Consider the following 25660-nt stretch of genomic DNA (forward strand, 5'->3'; position numbering starts at 1 on the left):
AGAAAGGAATCTTGGTCATTGTCCCTGTCCAAATTACTATTCATCCTTCCAGCGCTTTAACTGCGCACATAATCAGACTCGCTTTTACAAATGAAGCTATCAGATCATCACAAAATATGACATATTCCTTTTTCCGGAATCACTCTTATTACTACAAAATTTACTCGTTCATAGGTTTGTCTACTACACAGCCACCGATACCTGCAATTTCAATCAGTTTGAGAAACATCAAAATTGGCTTGTAAACAATGAGTAAAAGAACACAACGGAAGGGTTGAACACTCGAGAAAAGAGGACACTTGAGTTATCTACGAGAAGAAAAAACTAACTCTTCTGGTCTCCGAAAACACAAGCATATCGGAGCACACTATACTGCACAAGTGCTAAACGACTTTACTCCCATATGGGCCAAAGAAGACTGTGCTTAAACAACCATACTCCTCCATGGGAGTGAAGGTGTTAAGATTCTAATTCAGTTTCCTGAGAACTGATCAAATGAAGCTTATCTTCAGTGTTCATATTCTTTGAAGCCATCTTTCCAATGCAGTTCCTTTGCTGAAATTTTAGAAATTCTCATTTATGAAGATGGAGTTTTAGAAAATAGATTTCAAGGTTTCTTTGTATGAAATAGTGAGGGTGGAAGAAAATGAGGAACTTATGAAAGAAGTACAACAGTTTATAAAAAAAGCTTTGTCATTGTACCAATTATGTATACATTACATAACACGTCCTTGGTACATGAAGATTCCAGAGCTCATTTAAATTAACACACAACTGGAGGGATTTCCTGAGCAATTTGGAAAATACAGGTGATGATAGGCATGATGTATCCTTAACCAAAAAATTCCTGAATGACTTACAGCACATAAAAAAAAAATTTTTGGTTATACACATAACTTGCATAACCTTTTTCACTTATATCACAAAGGGCTGATAACAAATTGATGTAGGTGTAGCAACGTAGTAGAAATGATAACATCACTACTATCACTGACTACACTTATACATGTATTCACTAACATAAATACAGCATGATAACATGTTAAAATATATACACAACAATTTTTAAGTGATCCGCAAAGCAGTATCACTATGGTACGACTGATCTATGATAGCTTGCTCATCAACAATTGACTATCTGAACTTACAACTTGCTCACTGAGTTGATCACATACAAAATACACAGTAGTTTATGAATGACTCATCATCATGGAGTCAGTATAACAGCAGCAACATACTGACCATCAGCACAGCATTCTACTGAACTTCTCTCGTACGGTCGTATGATAAACCACCATGATTGATATGCCGCAGCAGTATCAACAACAAAACTCCATAATATTCTTCTTTAACTACCCACTCTGCTATCTCTTTCATCACTCATATATATATACTGGCTTATGATTCTAGATAATTCTGCCTTCTTACAACACAGTATTACTACAAGATATCTAGAAGATTCTACACCAAAATTGAGAAATCCTTCATAAGTTCCTGTTCCAGATCTTGAAACAAGTTTGTCACTATGGCAAATAACCTAAAGACATCTACAAACACCTAGAATATTATACAACAAATCCTTGGTTCATGAAGATTCCAGAGCTCACTTATACTGTATTAACACACAACTGAGCAATTTGGGAAAAACAAGTGGCATGATTTAGCCTTAACCAAAAGATACCTAAATGACTTAGAACACATGAAAAATAATTTTTGGTTATAAGCCTAATCTAACTTGCATCAAAATTCAAAATACTGTAGAATCTATAAAAGATATTTTGAATTCTGATGTAATCATGTTGCAGCACAATTTCAAGCAATACTCTTGCATTGATTTTACAAATATCTATTAAATAGGCCACATATCTTAGAAAAATTTGAAATATTCTTATGTCAGATAAACATTTCTAATGTAAATTAATTTCAATTTAAATTAAATATGCAAGCCTAAGTTTAATGTTACTTTGTTACAAAAAATAATCCTTCTTCGTGTGTCCTCTGCTTTTTCTCCTTGTCTTCTTTTATCACTGTAAATGTCCTGTTTTTTAGTCTCCAATGCAGTAAAACATTTTTTTTTTTAAATTCAGTGACTGAATGTGAGTTTTGAAGAGTTGTTACTCATATATGGACATCCTTAATGGTTTACCACACAAAAAGAATTCAATTTTTATTAAGATCAGTTTTTCATTCACTGCTCATAGGGCAAGTCAAAAGTCGGCTTTGATTACCCTGTGAACTCTGACGATAATTACTTTATGAAAGGTAACTCCTATCACCTATAGATCATTTTCTATTCAGAGGCAGATGCATTTTGTACTGACCAAAGGTAAATTTTCCATCTTTTTCTAAGGATAAAGTTTCTTCACTCATGACTAATATTGCAAATGAAAACTGTACATTATGTTGGGCTGTCGGTAATATCAACACCATTTTACTTTCCACATCTCAAAGTGGGATGGGTTCCTTGTATGACCAGTCGACCGGGAAACTCAGTTAAAGTAAAATACGTGACCAATAGCACAAAAAGGGACCTGAAGTTGGCAAAGGAAATTTTACAGCAGAGCTGAACAAAACTATCTGGGGTGTGAAAAACAGAATGGTTATTTAATTTGAACATTTCCATTACTATGTTAATACTGAAGAATACTTTAATGCTACAAATAATCAGTATACCTTGAAATACACTTGACTTAAAATTTATCACCAACTATTACGAACAAACTAAAATAAAAATCTTACCAGAATTCCGAAGACACAGTAAACTTTTGCACTTCACTAGGAGAACAAAGATATAATCCATGTCCACGATTACTAAAGCAGAATGTCCGTGCTATCCTGAAAAAGAAAATGTTTTAATAAAAATTGTAAAAAAACTCCAACTATTGATGTTAAAAACAAAAATATCATTATAAAAGAGACACTAAAGTAGGTACTCTAAACAATACAGTGATAATTGAGGCATATATTTTTACAAAGGTGAAGGAATATACAAATCTTAACAAAAACAAGTGCAAACCAAACAAAATAAGAGAAAAGGGCAGGTTGAGTGGACAATCATACCATTAGCATTGCCTAAATAGATATTCATTTAACAACATAAAGATGTTCTCATAATTTGGATTCAAATTATTACAAAGATCACAGTACAGCACCAAGACACAGCTTATTATGCTACAGATGAAAATTACTCCAATCACTTACACAAAGATTTCCACATTGATATTAACATAAACAGTATTGGTAACATGATATTCAAACTAGAGATGGTATGGTAACCACTTGCCCACAAAAAGTCTGGCAGAAGTTACACGAGAAAATTTACTTTCATTCTCACCTCCCTTCACAATGGTATAATAAGAAATAACAAGTACACTGGAAGTGTGGACATCATGCGATTTGCAATACTGCTATGCTGAAAATACATTAAATAGAGGAATTATTTTGCAAATATACTGCAGAGTAATGAAGTCAAGTGTAAGTGTAAATACAGAGTATTAATAAAGAGGAGAGCTTTCAGGGATGAAAATAATGAAAGAAAGTTCTAACAAAGAATTTCCAATACAGAATAGGGTGAAGGAAAGGGCAGAAAGAAGGGGAGACCTACGAGAGGGATATTGCTAGTGGCTTTACGTCGCACAGACACAGATAGGTCTTATGGCGACCATAGGATAGGAAAGGCCTAGGAGTTGGAAGGAAATGGCCGTGGCCTTAATTAAGGTACAGCCCCAGCATTTGCCTGCTATGAAAATGGGAAACCACGGAAAACCATCTTCAGGGCTGCCAACAGTGAGATTTGAACCCCCTATCTCCCGGATGCATGCTCACAGCCGCACGCCCCTAACTGCACGGCCAACTCGCCCGGTAGAGGCATATTGCTTGGAGGGGAACAGGTTAGGAAGGTATAAAGTTTCTTTTTTTTTGCTAGGGGCTTTACGTCGCACCGACACAGATAGGTCTTATGGCGACGATGGGATAGGAAAGGCCTAGGAATTGGAAGGAAGCGGCCGTGGCCTTAATTAAGGTACAGCCCCAGCATTTGCCTGGTGTGAAAATGGGAAACCACGGAAAACCATCTTCAGGGCTGCCGATAGTGGGATTCGAACCTACTATCTCCCGGATGCAAGCTCACAGCCGCGCACCTCTACGCGCACGGCCAACTCGCCCGGTGTAGAAAGTTTCAAGTACTTGGAAAGTATCATAGAAGAAAGTGGAAGAAATGATGAGGAAATAATAATCGAGCGTGGAAGACAAACAGGAGCATTCCTGAAAAGTGTCAGAAGCCTGGTTTGGAGCAAGGATGTCCCTCAGAGGAGCAAAAGGGTGATATACAGGATGTACTATATGCCTATTCTGACGTACGCAGCTGAGACTTGGGTAATGAGTCAGAGAGCCGTGAATAGAATACAGGCAAGTGAAATGAAATTTCTGAGAAGCAAGATAGGAGTGACAAGATGGGATAAGATGAGAAATGAGAGGGTTCGAGATATAGTAAAAGAAGAGCCACTACAGAGTAGGACAGAGGCATCTAGACTTAGATGGTATGGACACATGAAGGGAATGACAGAGGAAAGGATACTGGGGAGGATGCACAAAATGGAGATAACAGGTAAACAGCCAAGAGGAAGACCAAGAGACAGGTGAATAAAAGGAGTGGAAGAGTGTGTACAGAGAAGAGGAGAGGACTGGGCAAGAGTGACTAGGGAGAAGTGGTGGGAAGACAAGAGAAGATTGAGAGGCTTATGTTCCAAGCAGACCCGGCCAACAGCTGGAAACTGCAGATGATGATGATGATGATGATTATTATGATGATGATGATGATGAATTCTACGGTCAATTTCTTACTTTATGATACTGTCTGAGAAGATTGACTCCCAAGCTGAATGATCAACATAGTCGCCTTTGGTTCAGAGGGTAGAGGGTTCAAATCATTCCTGGGCTGGGGATTTTACCTGCATCTGATTAATTCCTCTAACTCAGGGCTAGGTGTTTCTGTTCATCTTAAAACACACCTTCATTTACAAACAACATATTGCCCTATAAACCACTACAATAACATGTACTAGTGTGTCATTGAATTAAGATTTTTTTTTTTTTCCTTGGGCAAAATCATTCTTCTTCCTCAACTTTTCCCAATTAATATTTTCAATGTAGATTTGCATCAGGAAAAGTATCCAACCGTTAAACTAGCCCAATGTAATGCTGAATCCCCAAGCAATTGGAAAAAGTCAAGGAAGAAGAACAATATTGTCCAAGGAAACAAATTTACCTTAATAACTGAAATTGTTGGCAATATCTATTGCTTCACTCCCAACTATTAAAGAGATTGTAGACATGATATAAGCTTTTGGGCTTATGCCGTGTCAAGAAAATAAGGTGAAATTCTTTACGTTTCACAGAGAACTTTGCTCTGCATCATCAGAAGAATTTCTACTGTCCACGAGAACACCTTATTTTCTTGACATGGCATAAGCCCTAAAGTCTACATCATGTCTATAAGTATGGGCCGTGAAAGCTTTAGAACTTCCACCTGATGAAACTTCCAGAAACAACATGCAGGGTAAGAATGTTCAGATGCTCATACAACAATGATACTAAATGTCTGGTTTATATGAGCTCAGCTTTGAGAGAGATATTTTTTAATAAATACAAAAAGTACCTGCCTAGTCTTGTCTGTGTTTGTTAGTTAGCTAGATCATAAGCGCAAAGGCTGGTTGGATCCTCAAATATCACCATCAAATGTTATGTAGTTATAAGAAAACCGCAAAACCAATGGTAACACCATAATGAGACATGTCTGTCTGTCTGTCTGTCTGTCTGTCTGTCTGTCTGTCTGTCTGTCTGTCTGTCTGTCTGTCTGTCTGTCTGTCTGTCTGTCTGTCTGTCTGTCTGTTAGGTCATCAGCCCAGAGGCTGGTTGGATCCTCAAATAACACCACCAAAGGTTATGCGGTTATAAGGAAACTGCAAAAACCAATGGTCAAAATGAGGCATACTAGCAGGATGAGGAGTGAGATAGTTTGTCAATGCTTTCCCCACTGGGCCAGAAAGTGCTACTGTAGCATGACTAACCCTATGAGCAATACCTTTCACAACCCTCAGATGCACTGGTTGTGCTCTGAATGTCATTACTCAGCACCACCCATATCCCAGTAGCTTCTATATTGTCACAGCCATAGATGAGACTGGGACTTCACTGGAAGCTACACTTTGCTCTGACCTGTGCCGAGGGACAGATGAAAATATTCTTCATCCATCAAGAAATAGCAACACTGTTGAATGAAAGTGTGTAATATACTGGTAATATCCAAAACTACTTAAAAGTATTTAAAAATCAATAAATTAATAATAAAAGTATAATTTTCTAGCACTGCTGAAAACTATACATCTGTTATTTGATGGAGCTGTAGAGGATCAGACCAGCCTTCAGGCTGATTACCCAATAACATACATTCAAAATGAAGTGCAGAGTTACCATAGTACAACTGCCCTAACAACTATTCCATTACAAATAAACAACAACAATTGTTTTTTATTATCAGTATATAGGATTTTCCTCACCCTACGAGAACAAAAGACATGGAGAGGAAGTCTTGGTCTAAGCTGATGGTACCAGATATGAAAGAAGCAAGAATTATTGCTAGTATGAGGTAGGAAATAGGCCAGGAAAGTACTTGTAATGAGATAAAGTACAAATTACAATGAACACAGTGGATGAACTTGTGTATATGAAACAGCTCTGACAATGGGGAGTCATGTGATATGAATAGAGGAAGATAGCATCTAAAGGATTTACCCATAAAGTATAAGAGAAGTAGAAAGAAACCTAAAGGAAATGGTGAGAATTTGTGTTTCATGATTTGAAGGTGAGAATTAAGGAACCAGAAATTACTACAGAGGTAAATGAAAATGGAGGTACTTAGTTCCATAGCAGACAATTTTAAACTAATCACCAGGTGATGTAAACAACCTATTATGAAATGTTTATAATTACGTACCATTATGCTTAAAATCAACCATCTCTAATTTGAATATACTAAATAGGAGGGTAAAAACAAATACAAATACAAAGAAAAACACCCAATTTAAGTATCACCTACTCCAGATCTAAGACAATAAGTTCAATTGTATTACATGTTAACAGAGAAGGAACACAGTTATTCTAGTAGATCACCCAACAACCAACATGAGGACCCCTTTGATATGCAATAACAAATGCACAAAATACTCTTTCAACCAATCTAAAGCAGAAACAAATCATCGGCAAGCATTAAATAGACATTTTTCTTAAACTCTGCAGTAAAAATTCTGCAGTCAGTTGAGAGAGAAAAGACTGGTTGTTTCAGATAAATATTTTTGTATTAATGTAGTTATTTTCTTTGAGGTACTCATTTTTACAGAAACTTAAATTGGTATTGTTCATCATGTGTCTTCAATGAAAATAGTTAAAGTTTTAAATATTACCGGTATTCATTAAGTCAAAAACAATAATGCAGAAAGGCTTTTTTCATCACAAAAGTGTCCATAATGTTCTCCAGAGCTAACATTAAATAAATAATGCTGTAAATAACTACCTACACAACATAACAGAATTTGAAAACATATTGTGCCATTATCAATGGAGGATATTTTAGAAATATCTTGGTGTTAAAATCACCACCCCAAGTTGTACAGGTCTCATAACATACCATACTGAAGACAGTTTATGTGCAGAATCACTTGTGCAGAACATATTTATTTATTTATTTATTTATTTATTTATTTATTTATTTTTTACAAGTTGCTTTACATCGCATCGATAGAGATAGGTCTTACGGTGACGATGGGACAGGAAAGGGCTAGGAGTGGGAAGGAAGCGGCCGTGGCCTTAATTAAGGTATAGTCCCAGCATTTGCCTGGTGTGAAAATGGGAAACCACGGAAAACCATCTTCAGGGCTGCCGACAGTGGGGTTCGAACACACTATCTCCCGAATACTGGATACTGGCCGCACTTAAGCGACTGCAGCTATTAAGCTTGGTCTAAAAGTGTTATAATCACATGCTGTCATGATAGAGAACTAATGATGAAAATTGCTGTCATGATAGAGAACTAATGATGAAAATTATCTTTCAAGGTTACATTTTGAGGCTGTCTTGAAGTCTCTTAAACAGAAAGGTGCACACCTGGCTTCTACTAGACTCTTCTCAGAAACAAACATTGCACAACTTAAACAATTGCTACACAAACATATATGTCCTTGAGGGTGATTAATATGATTTCATTTCATGACTACTAAACTGCCAGAGGGTTCAACAAAATTTCCTATCTTTGATATGTATGACCTGTCATACTTATGGTAAGTCTTTTTGTTCCCGTATTATCAACACCTCTGAATTCCTTGAAATATTTGTAAACATTCCTGGTTGTTCGGTTGTAGATGATAGTGACATAAATGCCGAATTCCTTGAAATATTTGTAAACATTTCTGGTTGTTCGGAGTAGATGATAGTGACATAAATGCCTGTTTGCAGAATGACAATGGTGCTGGTTATGGCATTAGGACTGAAAAGATCCAACTACATGGTGAGGATGATGTAAGTGAAAAAATCTAAGAATACTGAATTAATTGACAGTTATATCTGGCAAACTCATTCTATATGTATAATTTAATGTTTAATAATAAGACAATTCATTACATTAACATGTTCTCCAATTAGTTAATCTAAGTTTACCCCACACTACAGTATCCTGCTTGTTATACAACTGCCTAAAAGTGTTATATCACAACAATTCATTTTTAATGTAGAAATTCTATACAAGTGATTCTATACATAAACTATCTTCAGTATCTTATGTTATGAGACCTATACAAATGGGGATGGAAACGTACACAGACTTTATTTTAAAGGAAATGAATATATGATACAAGATAATTTTATGGCCGCCTGTTCTGAAGGAACTGTGAAATGCATGAAACAATATACACAATTAGGTCTTTACAAGCAGTGGAAGATAATGTTAACACCCAGTAAATGAAGAGCATATTTTATTAGTACATTTATTATACACTACTTTATAATGGATTGTGAACTCCCTGATAATGTTTAATTAAACGGTATAATCACACTTTTCATACAAAAGCTTTTCAAGTTCCTTTAGCGTTAAACAAGGGTATATGTGCTTAACATTACTTTAAAAAAAGAGCAGATAGCTCATTCATATTTAGGTCAGGTAATTGTAGCAGCCTGAGTAAGTGTGTAACTTCCTGCTTAAGCTACTCGAAAAATGACTGAAAATCTTAGCTACTTGAATCATAACCATATTTGAAAACCCATTCTTCTACAGGGTGGTGCATGAATAGTTGACACATTTGAAAAGAAAATATAAAATGCAACTTATGTACTATGTTGTTCAAATTTCGCACACACCTTCCGTGATCCATGGAAATAACTGTAAAGGTGACACTGTTGCTTTGTCTCCGAATGCCTGCATTCCAGTGAGCTTTCTGCCATGGCCGACCACAGCTGACTCTCCGTTCAGCAACACGCCAAAACAGTTATCTTTTATTGCAAATCAAAAAGTGTTACAGTGACACAAAGGAAATTTCTAGCTGTATTTCAGACTAGGTGGGCACCAGCAAGGAACACCATCCTTCACTTATGCAGAAACTCAGAAGAACAAGGCAGTGTGAAGGAAGAAAAGTGACCACGTGCACCAGCAGTTCAGTCTCCTGAAAACATTACTATGCTGAGGGTCGCCATGCAGTGCAGCCCACATAAGTCAACACGGCGAGCTTCAAGAGAAAGTGGAATATCACGCTGTTCAGTTCAAAGAATGTTACAAGGTGACCTTCAATTGTACCCGTACAAAATGACTGTACTACACAAGCTAACAGATCTTCACAGGCAGAAGAGATTGCAGTATTATGGACTCAAGATGAAGATGAAGTACTGTTTAACACTTGGTTCTCCAATAAAGCCTATTTTCATCTCAATGGGGCAGTTAATAAACAAAATGTACAGTTTTGGGCTACAGAAAAACTAGCCATTATTCATGAAAATACCATGTATGGGGAAAAAGTGAGTGTGTGGGGTAGCTCTATCAAGTCGTGGGTTAATTGGACCATTTTTCTTCAGTCAGGCAGTTAACACACAGCAATACCAGGACATGTTGGAGAATGAATTCATACCTCAACTTCTCACTACAGAACTCCCTATTCATACGCAGTGGTTTATGCAAGATGGTGCAACACCTCACATGGCTAACGATGTTCTTGAGTTTCTGAGGGGAGTATGTGTTGATCGTGTAATGTCTCATCGTTACCCACAGTACAAGAATAATGGCGGATTCTTCTGGCCTCATTTAAGCCCAGATTTAAATCCTTGTGATTTATTTTTATGGGGCTATTTGAAAGAAAAACTCTTCCCTGAAAGACCTCAAAGCTCCATGGAAATGAGTGCTCGGATTTTACAGCTCTGCAGTGAAATTCATGAAGACCTGTGTCACAAACTCGTCAGAAACATGCGTACTCGTCTCAAAGGGATTATCCACCACAGTGGAGGCCAAATTGAACATTTGATATAGTGAAACATATTTCCAGGGTACAGGCTACCTGTGTCTAAAATTTCATTATTGTTCTGTGAAAAATAAAGTTGTTATTCTAAAATTAAGTGTGTCAACTATTTGTGTGCCACTGTGTATAAGAAATTTACATGTTCTACATAAGCAATTCTATACATAAACTTTTTTCTGTATACACAAGAACCTCATTTATTCGGGCTACGTGGGACCAGAGATAAACCGGATTATCGAAAATCTGGATAATCTGGAAAACAAATTAATAAATGAATATAAGCTACAAATCTACACAAATCTTTATTCTGACCCTAACTACAATTTTAACAAACAAATTTTTGGCACATAAACTCAATATAGTACGTACTGTACTCACTTCTATTTACTGAAATAGTATGTAAGTTTCTTTTGTTTCAAATTTGTGTGGCAAATGAGAGCAGCACAACTGCATATATGTTTCGCCAATATCAGTTCCGCTGGAGTTGTTTCTGTCCATTAGTTTTTCCAGTTGTGCTGTTACCTCCACACGAGGCAATACTTCTTTCCCTAAAACGTCACTTTTGTTTTCCAGTCCACCATCACTGTCCTCCTCTGTATCACAGATGACAATAAATTTGTCATCGGTCATCATGCCATAATCAGCATCACTGTTCTACAACCAGGCATTTACATCACTGTCATCTACATCTGAGCAACCAGGAATGTTTGCAAATATTTCAATGAATCTGGACATATTGACAACACGGGAACAAAAGAACAATACACTGCATCTTAACTCTGTAAAGAACAGATCCGCACTGAGCTTGGTAATGGTAGCTTTAAGCGCTTGGACCGGCAATCTCTGTGCTACCTGTAGTGCAAACGTAAGTGTATAGTTTCACACGTACTGTATTATTCAAAAGGGTGTGCATATTTTCATGATGAAATAATACAAAAATAATAATACAGTAAATAAAAAATCAATCCAGATAAACCAGAAATCCAGGTTAATGCAGGCCATATAACCAAGGTTCTTGTGTATTATGTTATAAGATCTATACAAATCCATTTCTGAATTAGTGTCTATATGACATGTATATTTGTGTAGCAATTGACACTTTGTCTGTTTCCTAAAAATGTTGTTGTCTTTCTAGTACAGTTCATGACAGTCAAGACACTATTTGGGCTAATAGTGAGACCTATATTTAAAAAAATGTAATATGAATGACCTACCCATTCTTCCATTACACTTGCCTATTGGAAATAGACAGTCGAGATTGCAAGCACCTTCAAGATTTTATCATTTGCAAAAACTTCCTGTGGTGCGCAACCAATTGAAAAGTTATTTTGTCTAATCAAATGACAAATTTGCCTATCAATAGGTCAGAATTTTTTCTCATTGCACCAAAGAGATTGTACTGAAAAATAACTTAGCTGCAGATAAAACTCTCACAGAGTGACCCTACAAAGTTTCAAAAGAATATAAGCTATTCATTAAAGTAGAAAAGGAGACTGAAATCAGGAAAAAGTTCTTCTACCAAGATGATATTTTTCTGGAAAACATAATTATAAATGTACGTGTAAACTGAAAAAATAAAAATCCTGAATGAGAAACCAGTAGTAACGAAGAGAATGCAGTATTAAAGTATAATATAACTTGTAACGTATAATCTACAATATAAATGGCTTCTGTACAGAACACCTGTTTAATATTTTGAAAGTGCCTGCAGTAAGATGATATATAATCTCATAGATCAGTAAAATATATGTTCTCTTCTGGCTGACAATCTTGTCATTTCTTTATACAGCACAATAGGCTACTGTTAACCAAAACATAATGAGAGAGGAACAGTATATGCTAAACTTATAGAATTTCACATGATGAACAACTACCAATCTGACTTAAGAGTATATTCTGAAGAAATGGTTTTCTTCTTCAAAAACCCTTGTGTGGTGGTGTTTTCCCTCTCCCTCCCATCCCCATGCACTATGTCATGTGTGTGGAGAGATATGGAGAGAGTGAAGAAACATGCATGAAGTAGGGCTAACATTCTCTGGAAAAATTGCTTGCAATTAGTTCACCACAGTACAAATAAATATGATGTACAGAAGTATATCCACAATCTGTTTTTTAGATACTAAGGAATAGTTAATAGTTCATACATTCTCATTTCATGCATATCAGTTCCATTTCTAAGTGCATGTGTTAGAATGCAGTTCAAGTGCTTTTCTCTTCACTAATTTCATAGCAAGAAAGATCACCTCCTCTTATTATCACCCACCAACAAAGTATCTAAATTACATTACACATCACAATTATCATGGCAAAGATCAATCTCACAACTAATCTGTCAATACAGGGAGAAATCTCTAATTAGTCCTGGGAAGTGAGTTTAGCTTCCTCAAGAACTCTTCAAGTTATCATCAAATGTTAACATTTCATAAGAGTCATGTTCTGCAATTTGAGAAACGATGAATAATGGGAGTAAATAGGCTTATAGACTATTAGAAATATAAATAATATACCGATAAATAGCCTTTTATATAACAAGAGCCTTAATTAAATTTTCTCACAGTTGAAAATGTATCTGTATTATGCATTCAATTTAGGGCCACTAAATGTTTATTTAGAGGGCAAAAAAAAAACTGTATACAACGTTAAAGATTTGAATAATAGAGAATACGTCAAACTAGGAATAGCAAATCAAAGTTTTCGGATCAAAAGGAAACGAAACACAAAGGTTAGATTTTTGAAACATTTGGTACAAGTTACATGCATATGACACCATTCTTTCATGAATGGTAAATGAAAACCATTACAAAAAATTCCAAAGAAAGAATATTGTTATAAGATTATTTCTGTATGTTCGTAGCACTTCCTGGAAAGGAACATCTGAAGATCACAAGCACACTGGTAACTGTCTGTAGGTACCATATGTGACTGAATCTCAGATAAAAGGTTGTCTGATAGCACAAAGGGTGTAGCTGAGTGGGAGACTGCATTGTGTGTTGATCACAATGTTTGATCCAGTGCCAAAAAATGACAGCAAACACTTCTTCTGAAATTAAAAACATTGATAATCCATCAAAGGTAAAAGAGGCACCACCAGGGCCACCATGAAGCACTGATGAGCACCTGGAGAGAAGGATGATTATAATCCTGACTAACAAGATGGTGAACATCAGTACAATCAGAGCCACCGCCATCTTCCATGTGTCTGCATGAACAATAAACTATCGATTGTTAGAGGTGCTAACCACAATCTTCTGGCACGTTAACACCTAACACAATAGAGCAAACGCCTGAAAAGCCATACATCTAATTTTTGATCTGTTTTTGATATGCTCTATTGGTGGAAAAATATCTAATTCCCTCCAGGGGAACTTAGAATTTCCATTTGGAATTGCTAGGTGGGCATTAATTCCATTGTGGAGTCTTATCTCCTGTATGCAGTTATCAGACTGTGCCTCATAAAAGGCTTCTGATAAGTTCACCTGCATACACCCCCGCATCAGTGGGTAGGGTTGACACATCCCACTCTGAAGAGTCTAGTGTCAGACCTAAGACGAAATGCTGGTTAATAGAGCAAACACCTGAAAAGCCATACATCTAATTTTTGATCTGTTTTTGATATGCTCTATTGGTGGAAAAATATCTAATTCCCTCCAACGGAACTTAGAATTTCCACCTAACACCTACTCATTGCCAAGACTGTCTCTAGCAGCATTCGGAGAGTGCATTGGTATTCAGTAATGAGACTGGTTTCTGTCTTAGACAAAGTGAGAGATATGTTTGTTTCCATAGATGTAGAGGTGAATGGGAAAAATCCATTGTATGTTCACACTCACATTTCAGTACCCCACAATTACTGTCCAGACACTGGTCAGGACAAAATTAGTCTCATCTGACACAATACGGTAGTAGATGGGAGGTAGGTGGTATAATAATTACACTAGCCAACATGATATGTAATTCTTATGGAAATCGCTGCCCTGATTCCAAAAATGATGCTATTTTTTTCCTATCATGTCTAGTTTTGAAGTAATTCGGTGTTTTAGTACCTGCGTGAATTCGTAAGATGTAATGTTGAGGGATGTTCTCGCGCAACATTTTTTAGAATACAATTATGTGATTTGATTTGTTATTGTTTGCATTTTATTATAGGTTTATTGCTGTCTAAATTTTCATTTTGTAGTTAGGGATTTCCTGGTCTTGTATTTGAAACTTACATATAAGATTAGTGTGTAGGGTCAAGATCAAAAGTAATTAATAATCCAAGCTTCGCATCCTCTATGGAACAAAATTACAAAACGAAGATGAATTATAGACAATATGTTAATAGCTTAACATGAAATAGGAAAGATGTGTTGAACTCTCTGCATATTTATCTCCCACATGGCCTTCAATCCAGAAAAATGCCAAGTAGCTAAATGCTAAATCATCATCTTCAGCAGTTTTCCTCATTTTCTAAATGGGTTGCTGTTTCTAATGAATTTCCATTGTACTAGCTCTTGCACCCATAATAAATTCAAATGCTTCTCTATCATATCCTTCTCAACCAATTCATACTGTATCTTCTTGTACTTTCCTCTCTGCAGACTTCCATCAGTTTCCAACCTCATCATCCCCTTTCCTATGTGCTTTTCTTTTCTGTGTATTACATGCTCAAACCTTCTAAGCCTTGCGTACTTGATATTGCTTTGCACTTCAGTCACTTTTTCAGTTCCTCAGATATGTTAACTCTGGATCATATCAAGCTTTGTTACACCACACATTATCTTAACATTCTCATTTCAGCAATATGCAGCTTAATATGAATATGTAGAGAATAATGATTTGCCGTACAGTTTCAGTACTTAAAAAATAATCTGAGAGTAAATGGAATAATGGATACTCATGAACTATCCTCCTAGTGTTGATTACATTTGGAAAGCTTACGAAGCAAGGTAGTAAAATCAGCATACAATGACATGCCAAATGTCATGCGATAGTATGCATGTAACTTAATGTAAAGTTCTACTACTAACCCAGGAAAACTTTCAAAAGTTCAAACCTGCTTCAGGCATGATGATGTGATCACATTATGCAGGGTGAACAATGACCAGCTGCTAACCACTCAACCCCACCAACTGCTGAGGTTACAAATAATGAAAAAAAATTACCTTCTACCCCTCCCATGGCCTTCATGGTCTGTATAGAGATGACTTTGTTTTGCTTTCTTGGAAAGACCAAATAAGGTGGCATACAGATAGGACATTCAATTTCTGAAGTTATGGAAGCAGTCAATACTCCGTTGTTCTATAGTGTTATGTGTGTTCCTGGAATAACGCATTGAAGGCATTACTTTCAACTGTGGACAGTTCAGTGGCCAGCTATAGTTACTTTATGCTTATCGAATCACTAGAATTGTTCTTTGTAACAGAGGAGAAATATGGGCTCAAATCTTGGGCACATTCAATGCAAGGTATACTAGACACATACCCATCAGATTCAGTGTAGTACTCTTTAGCATCTATAGGACATGGGAACTAAAGATCCACTACAGTGCCCTTGTCAACAGCATAAATAGTGGCGAATGTGTGCTCATGTGTTAGTAACTGGATTCTAGAGGACTGGAAATAATATTCAGCATGGTCTGATATAAGATTTATTTAGCATATGGCTTTTAGTGCTGGGACTGTCTGAAGACCTACAATGGTGCAGGTATTTCTAATTGATGCCCATAGGTGACCTGTGCATCTGGGCACAAGGAGATGATGATGATGATGATGATGATGATGATGATGATGATGATGATGATGATGATGATGATATACTTGAATTTGGACTTATAGTATGGTTCTGGTTTGACACAAACCCCAGGAAAATCTGGATCTCAGTTATCAACAAAGCATCGTACAGGCTGGTGATGGTACTATACTGCTGTAGAGTGTGTTTATCTGGTACGAGTTGGATCCATTAGTCTGTCAAACCACATCACACAATTACATGATTTCCTTGGTGCATCAGTGGTCGAGTGTCCCACGCATGATCCTAAGTTTGTAGATTTGAAGTTTTGAAGGACAAGCAAAATTATTACTATTATTATTCTTTTCTAAACCATGGCACTGCAGCCCTTAAAGAGCCTTGGCCAGCCAAGCGACCGCTGCTCAGCCCAAAGGCCTGCAGATTGCGAGGTGTCGAGTGGTCAGCACGACGAATCTTCTCGGCCGTTATTCTTGGCTTTCTGGACCAGGGCCGCTATCTCACCATCAGATAGCTCCTCAATTTAATCACATAGGTTGAGTGGACCTCGAACCAGCCCTCAGGTCCAGGTAAAAATCCCTGACCTGGTCAGGAATCGAACCCGGGGCCTCCGGGTGAGAGGCAGACATGCTACCCCTACACCACGGGGCCGGCATATTATTATTATTATTATTATTATTATTATTATTATTATTATTATTATTATTATTATTTGGTGCTTGCTACAAAGCTCTCCTTGGTGACCGTTTGCAGCCTCCTCACAAAAATAACATATTCCAACAGAATAATGCAACATTCCATGAAGCTAAGGTTGTCTAGGACAGTCTGAGGAGCATTCAGGAGATTTACAGCAAATCATGTGGCCATCATGTTCACCCAATAAATAATTTAGAGAATGAGATGGAATGATCCATCTGAACTGAAAGTCTAGCATATACAAGTTCCAGAGAACTTTAGGAAATAATCCAGACAATGCAGCTTAACATGGTAGTGAAATTCACACTAATAAAGTTGCTGCACTTCTTCAGACTGAAGGTAGGTCTACTGGTTACTATACAGGGTCCATAACTTTTGGCATATCAATGAAATACTACCAGATGTACTCCATTTTAACTTACCTTCTAATAACCCAATGTTCATTAACCTCAATGTATTTACTTAAACTTTCATGAAATTACAGAAGAACACCTAAACTCAAAATCAAATTTATAATTCACACTATTTTGGAAGAAGTCAATGTCACAACAAAGAAGCATTTGGAATTGTTAGGATGAACCTCATAGATGCTACTGATCACGTGCTACTTTCTAACCACCAGGAATCCTCCATCAGGCACTCCCCTCGACTGTCAAATCACATCAGTGAATTACATGGTTGCTGGACACATAATTTTGTGTCACAAAATATTTTGTTTTCCATAAATGATGAATTTGATTGAATCCACCAGTACATCTCTATAAATGGGTACCAGTTCTCACTCATCCAGAAAAAGTTAAGGATAGTCTGAAACTCTTTCTCTTGATCTGTCTCAATGCCACATCTGCAACAGAGAGTCGACCAGCAGTTAACAATGGGCTCTCTATGAAATAAAGTCATGCTTTAGATTAAATTATCGTAATTTCTTTTCTGAGGCATTGATTTCAAAACTGTTGAAAGATTCCCAGGAAAACTAGATGATCTACAGTATTCTGTCAGGCATAACACAGTTGAACGACGTATTATCTCATACCTCACAGCTCAGAGCAAGATATTTCTGTAGGATACTAGCATTAAAACATTTAAAAAATAATGTCTTTGTACTCCTGTATATTTAGTCTTCATCACTATTTATCTCAACTACATATTTACTTTGTTGGTGGGTAACTGGGATCAGACCAAGATGATTCTAATTAAAATTTTATAGAAATTTAATCAGATTCCACAAAATTTATGTAATCAAGGGACATGCATGCTATCTCATACCCAATAAAATATAAATATGCTATTACAGCCACAGATAATATTTCTTTTAATAGACTATGGAAACTTCAGCTGCTCTAACGGGACATTTTTAAAGCTATTTCTACCACTTTTACTTGTATCTTGAGCTTGATTAAACCAATGTAGAATGAAATATAGATCACAAATTTCAAAAGATATACTAAATCTCAACATAATTTTCTGATCTGAACTAGCAGCCTATATTCTCTCTCAAAATACATATTGGTTTACCATTTCAAATTGGATAATTCCTACATTCTAGACAGTGCATATAAAAACAGCAATGACCAAATATTTGAGGTGTCAGGTAGAGAAGGGAGGTAGACAAAGAACTAGAATTAGACATTTAGCCATCATGAAGCTACAGAAAATCACAATAAGACTGATTGCTGGAGATCCAGACATCATGAATCTACAGAAAATCCAAATTAAGATGATTGCCAATCTTCCAAGAATGGATAAGGAGGAATACTGAAAGTACCAGTATGTGAAAACTCTAATTTGTGAATACTGGAAGAAGTACAGAATCATGCCTGATGTTATAAACAGAATGATTATTTCCTAACTTTCATTTTGAGCCCAAAACAAACTGAGAGTTCAAAACCTGAGCCTGAATAAACATAATCACTTATTCAGGCTACATATCAATATTTTCTTAACAGAACATTACACTAGTAGTTGTAGCTATCATTTAAAGATCACCTTTTCTCTTAATAACACCTCAGTTGTTAGGTTCTTTGTGAGAGATTAGGAAGCCCCAGCATTAGAAATATACTCCACATATCTCCTAGGTCTCCAAAGTATTCAAAAAGCAAAGCTATCTTCACATAGGTTACAGAGACCTCTGGAGAAATGAGAGAGAAAGTCTTGGTGCAAAGTAGAATAAAGTTGTTAGCTGTAGGCCTGGCTGCCGTTCCACCAATGAACTAAGCTCACACTCATTTCTGTTGTAGGCCAAGTGAACCATGCGTCTCTCAAGAGGTAGGGTCTCGTTTCTAAATTTCTCGACTTCCTATTCAGAAATGGAGAACTGAACTCATGTCATCCTGGGTCAATCAAGCATACCCTTACCATCATGGTTAACAAATTCCTTGTACAGAATACTCACACGGTGTAAATATGAGGCAAATCTGTAATTCACATCCAATGCTGTGGGACATAAAAAGGAGGAGTGTAAAGCCTACAAAGAGTTAGCCCTGTAATATGGAGATAATCTCTGAGATATGAAACATGAATATTAAAGCTGTAAGAACATTTTTAAAAAAGATTCAGAAATGCAATAAATATGGTATCTTAAAATTCGGGCACTAAGTCAAGGCTACATTTATATGCACCATGAAATATAGGCTTTTAGAAATTCACAATATTAATTCTTCTGAGGCAATACAGCCTTCCTAATCCTATCCTATTACCAAGGCCGTACCCTGGGGGAATAGTTCAAACCAACCCTGAAAAAAAAAAAACCCTGATCAATTTTAAACAGCATATATGGGTTTTTGAAAATTCAACCTCCATGGATTGTTGGATGCGCTAGCGAGTGGTTGGCTGCTACAAGAGCTCTGCATTATCTTAGTGATAAAGTAGTCAATAGCTGTAGAAATTTAGCAAATATTGTGTGTGTGTGTGTGTGTGCACGCGTGTGCGTTTGTGATACATTTAGTTCCACAAATATTGGTGTTTAGTGTTTGTGTGTACTAATTGAGATTAGTGGTTTTTATTTACAATTTTTACACTGGGTAGTTCTGAAGGCGTTCGCTAGAGTACAAGCTGTAATTTAGGACTGCATGAAAGAAGAAATATATATTTTAAAAAAATATATTATTATTAAAATATCAGTAGGTTTGTTGATAAAATACTTACAAAGATGGGATATTAAAAAGAGCTATCGTAACTTCGGCAGTGGTTATATAAGTGCAGGTAATTGACAGGGTAATTCAAATAGCAGTTCAACTGTTCCACCTATCACAAAGGTATTAACTTCTTTAAATTACGCGACACGGTTGTAAATTTTTTTTAAAGAAATTATTTCAACAGAATATATAGTATTTCACTGACGAATAGTTAACAGTCGTTGCATTGTTATTGATTAGTGTTGCTCTTCATATTCAAATATTGCATTGTTGGCTGCACTCGTAAACAAAGGGTGTAGTGTAGTCAAGTAAATATAAATGAAAATCAGCTGATCTTGTATTCTGATCATTTGTAGTTCTAAGTAGGTAGTTAAAGTATCTGTAATTTATATTTCGCTCCCTCGATCTTGCAGTTTTCGGGGGATATACTAAAGACAATGGGTTGGGATATAGTACCATATCTGAAGTACTTGTTTGATTTTTGTTTGCATGAAGGAACTTTACCAAATGAATGGAGAGTTGCTATAGTAGCCCCTGTATATAAAGGAAAGGGTGATAGGCATAAAGCTGAAAATTACAGGCCAGTCAGTTTGACATGCATTGTATGTAAGCTTTGGGAAAACATTCTTTCTGATTATATAAGACATGTTTGCAAAATTAATAATTGGTTTGACAGAAGGCAGTTTGGGTTTAGGAAAGGTTATTCCACTGAAGCCCAACTTGTAGGATTCCAGCAAGATATAGCAGATATCTTGGATTCTGGAGGTCAAATGGACTGTATCGTGATTGACCTGTCTAAAGCATTTGATAGGGTGGATCATGGGAGACTACTGGCAAAAATGAGTGCAATTGGACTAGACAAAAGAGTGACTGAATGGGTTGCTATATTTCTAGAAAATAGATCTCAGAGAATTAGAGTAGGTGAAGCTTTATCTGACCCTGTAATAATTAAGAGGGGAATTCCTCAAGGCAGTATTATCGGACCTTTATGTTTTCTTATATATATAAATGATATGAGTAAAGGAGTGGAAACGGAGGTAAGGCTTTTTGCGGATGATGTTATTCTCTATAGAGTGATAAATAAGTTACAAGATTGTGAGCAACTGCAACGTGACCTCGAAAATGTTGTGAGATGGACAGCAGGAAATGGTATGTTGATAAACAGGGTTAAAAGTCAGGTTGTGAGTTTCACAAATAGGAAAAGTCCTCTCAGTTTTAATTACTGCGTTGATGGGGTGAAAGTTCCTTTTGGGGATCATTGTAAGTATCTAGGTATAAATATAAGGAAAGATCTTCATTGGGGTAATCACATAAATATGATTGTAAATAAAGGGTACAGATCTCTGCACATGGTTATGAGAGTATTTAGGGGTTGTAGTAAGGATGTAAAGGAGAGAGCATATTTGTCTCTGGTGAGACCTCAACTTGAGTATGGTTCCAGTGTATGGGAACATTACCAGGATTACTTGATTTAGGAACTGTAAAAAATCCAAAGAAAAGCAGCTCGATTTGTTCTGGGCGATTTCCGACAAAGGAGTAGCGTTACAAAAATGTTGCAAAGTTTGGGCTGGGAAGACTTGATAGAAAGGAGACGAACTGCTCGACTAAGTGGTATGTTCCAACTTGTCAGTGGAGAGATGGCGTGGGAGGACATCAGTAGACGAATAAGTTTGGATGGTGTCTTTAAAAGTAGGAAAGGTCACAATATGAAGATAAAGTTGGAATTCAAGAGGACAAATTGGGGCAAATATTCGTTTATAGGAAGAGGAGTTAGGGATTGGAATAACTTACCAAGGAAGATGTTCAATAAATTTCCAATTTCTTTGCAATCATTTAAGAAAAGGCTAGGAAAACAACAGATAGGGAATCTGCCACCTGGGCGACTGCCCTAAATGCAGATCCGTAGTGATTGATTGATCGGTTAGCTAATAATAATAAAGTTCCTATATCCCAATAATTGCACTTCGAGTCGCAGGAGTAGTAGGAGTAGTTTTGACAGAAACATTTTTGAGAAATTCAGTAATTAAGGACACTTTTATTCTCCGTCCCGTGGAGTAGGGAAGATAATAGTAATCCACCTGCCGTAATAATCACATAACCATATTATTCAGCTGAGAATTGTAGTGAAGATATGGTATAAGTATTAGATAGTATCTTGCCTGTTATATTCGTGTTTTTCTTTGTGTACGGTAACCATTTCGATACTTTAGCATTTAACCAAATGCAAGGTTTCATTTCTATTAGAGCATAGTAGGACAAAATAGTACTAATAATATTCTGTCTACGCATTTAACTTTGATGATGATGATGCTTGTTGTTTTAAGGGGCCTAACATCGAAGGTCATCGGCCTCTCATTTAACTTTGTTGGTAATCCTTGAGTACGGCAGTTTTTGCGAATTTCAAACTATAGGCCTAATTGCAATTTTAATTTCTATTTGTGCTTAGTAATAACCTATTGTAATTAGGATACGTCTGAATGTAGTTCAAAAACTATTGTAGTGTACTGTAGTAACTTATTAGAATTTTTTTTTTTTTGCTAGGGGCTTTACGTCGCGCCGACACAGATAGGTCTTATGGCGACGATAGGATAGGAAAGGCCTAGGAGTTGGAAGGAAGCGGCCGTGGCCTTAATTAAGGTATAGCCCCAGCATTTGCCTGGTGTGAAAATGGGAAACCACGGAAAACCATTTTCAGGGCTGTCGATAGTGGGATTCGAACCTACTATCTTCCGGATGCAAGCTCACAGCCACGCGCCTCTACGCGCACGGCCAACTCACCCGGTATTAGAAATTAGAGTGCTTATTCTATTAATTTGAATAGTCTTGCGAATTTCAAACTTTAACTGTAATTTCCATTTCTCTTTCTGCTTAGTAATAACCTGTTGTAATTAGGTTATGACTGAACATAGTGTGAAATTATTGTAGTGTATTATAGTAGGTATCTTATTATAAATTAGTGCATTTATTCTATTACTGTGAAATATTTGTGTAGTATAGTATCTATAGTACCTGTAGTATCTGTGGTATCTGTATTAGGCCTAACTCTCTTACTAGAATTCTGTTGCAGTAATAAGGGTAGACTTAACTCCAGTTTAGAATTGTGTAGGCCTAATTTTTGTGTATTACTTTTGGTTCTCAGTAATTGACAGCAATTTTCATTCTGTTATGGTGTTGTAGAAAAAAAAATTTGTACAACTAAATAGTATTGTAGTGTAGTAGTAGCTTATATTAATTACCTTGTTGTTGTGTGATCTTTGTGAACTATCCTACACAATATTTCTTTCCTTTCATTTTTATAGACAACATTTCTTTCCTTTCATTTTTATTTTGCACAGAAAAAGTTATTTTATTTTTCCTTTTCTTCTCATTATTCCATAACGAATGACTAAGGAGGGCAAGTGTAGGAAATGTTGGTGTGGCCAGGCATTAAGGAGTATGAGGATTCTCTTAGAGGACAGGAAGGAAAGTAGGCCTCCCTCAAAAAATGTACAGGATACAGTAGGTGTAAAAGATGAATGGGAAGGAAAGGGGGGAATTGTAGAAGACAGGTGGACAAATGTTTTAAGGGAAAGCAGATTGCAGGCTAAGGGCTCTATTCAGGATCAGAATTCAGGACAGGTGTCTGTGAGAAATCAGTACGAGTCACTGCAGGTAGAACAACTGAGGGAAGATGCGGAACAGGGAACTCTTGCTGAGATGTGTGGAAGTAGGAGGAAGGGAAAAGGTAGGGAAGGGAAAAGGTAGGAAAGGGAAATGTAGAGTAGTGGATAGGAAAAGACAAGTGGAACAGGGTCATGGGAGGGAGAAAAGGGAGGAGGAAGTAGCTTTTGCAGCAGTGAGAGAAGATAGGGCTCACCAGGAGGGGAGGGGATCAAATGAGGTGGGTACGGTTGAGGCTCTGGTCATGGGGGATTCCACGGTTAGACAATTGGGGAAAGTGTGTGGAGGAAAGGGTACCAGGGTATAGTGTTATCCAGGAATTAGATTGAGGCAGATGTTGAGGAAAGTAGAAGAGAAGGAACAGGGAAAGGAAAAGGTGGTAGTGTTTCACGTTGGTACTAACAACGTAAGACAAGCAGGTATAAGAACCAACATAGTTGGGGATGTGTGGGATCTGGTAAATGCAGCATGGGTGACATTTAAGGAAATGAAGATTGTTACCAGTGGGAATACTGTGCAGGAGGGGTATTGACTGGAAGGTGACTGGGGATTTAAATGAGACTATGGAGTGGGTATGTGGGAAACAGGGAGTGAGATTTCTAGATCCTAATGGGTGGTAGGAGATAGGGATCTGCGCTCAGATGGCCTTCACTGTGGTTTACACAGTGGTACATATAAGTTAGGAAATTTGTTTAGAAGGTTTATAGACAGTTACATTCAGGGAAAAGGGGTGACTTAGGTAGCAGTGATAAGGGTACAGGGAAATGGAAGTCAAGTAGGGATGATATAAAAATGTCAGTGCTCAACTGTAGAAGTATTGTAAAGAAAGGAATCAAATTAAGTAATTTAATAGATATATATACTTACCAGATATTGTTATAGGAGTTGAATTATGGCTGAGAAATGATATAATGGATGCAGAAATATTCTCACGGAACTGGAGTGTGTATCATAGAGATAGGATAGGAATGGTAGGAGGGGGAGTATTCATTCTGGTGAAAGAAGAATTTGTAAGCTACAAACAAGTTAAAGATGAGAAACATGAAATTCTATAGGTGTAAGGCTCATCTGTAAAGATAATAGGCAACTTAATGTCTTTGGAGTGTACAGACCAGGAAAGGGTAGTGCTGACGCTGATTCAGAATTATTTAATAAGGTAATCAGCTGTGTTGAAAACGATATGGAAAGGAATGTGATAGCAGCAGGTGATCTCAATTTACCAAATGTCAATTGGGAAGGTAATGCGAACGACAGGAAGCATGAACAACAAATGGCACATAAGTTAATATGGGAAGGACAAGCTGATTCATAAAGTGGTGGAACCAACTAGAGGAAAGAATATTCTGGACATGGTGCTGGTAAAACCAGACGAGCTCTATAGAGAAACCAAAGTAATAGATGGTATTAGTGATCACAAAGCTGGTTTTGTCGCAGTTAAAAATAAATGTGAAAGAAAGGAAGGTATTAAAATTAGGACTATTAGGCAGTACCATAAGGCTGATAAAACAGGCATTAGGGAGTTTTCAAAAAGTAACTATGATTGGTGGAAAACGGTAAATAAAAATGTTAACAGACTCTGGGGTGGGTTTAAAGCAATTATTGAGGAATGTGAAAATAGGTTTGTACCTTTAAAGGTGGTAAGGAATAATAAAGATCCGCTATACTATAACAGAAAAGTAAAGAGACTAAGAAGGAGGTGCAGGTTAGAAAAAAATAGAGTTAGAAATGGCTGTGGAAGTAAAGAGAAATTGAATGAACTTACTAAGAAATTGAATGTAGCAAAGAAGTCACCTAAGGATAACATGATGTCAAGCATAATTGGTGGTCATACAAATTTTAGTAAACAATGGAAGGGTATGTATATGTACTTTAAGGCAGAAACAGGTTCCAAGA

The 25660-nt window shown here is 36.7% G+C and overlaps 1 protein-coding gene across 2 annotated transcripts in view; it reads right to left on the reverse strand.

The window, feature by feature from the left end:
* Tomosyn (syntaxin-binding protein tomosyn) overlaps window positions 1-25660 on the reverse strand; it is a 1160105-nt gene that overhangs the window by 56797 nt on the left and 1077648 nt on the right. For both annotated transcript variants that reach the window (XM_067137527.2, XM_067137528.2), the window contains one exon: window positions 2740-2835. In XM_067137527.2, the coding sequence (XP_066993628.2) occupies window positions 2740-2835 (96 nt within the window). The remainder of the gene's footprint in view (window positions 1-2739; window positions 2836-25660) is intronic.

This window comes from Anabrus simplex, chromosome 1, assembly GCF_040414725.1.
Source record: "Anabrus simplex isolate iqAnaSimp1 chromosome 1, ASM4041472v1, whole genome shotgun sequence".
In the NCBI taxonomy this organism is placed as follows: domain Eukaryota; kingdom Metazoa; phylum Arthropoda; class Insecta; order Orthoptera; family Tettigoniidae; genus Anabrus; species Anabrus simplex.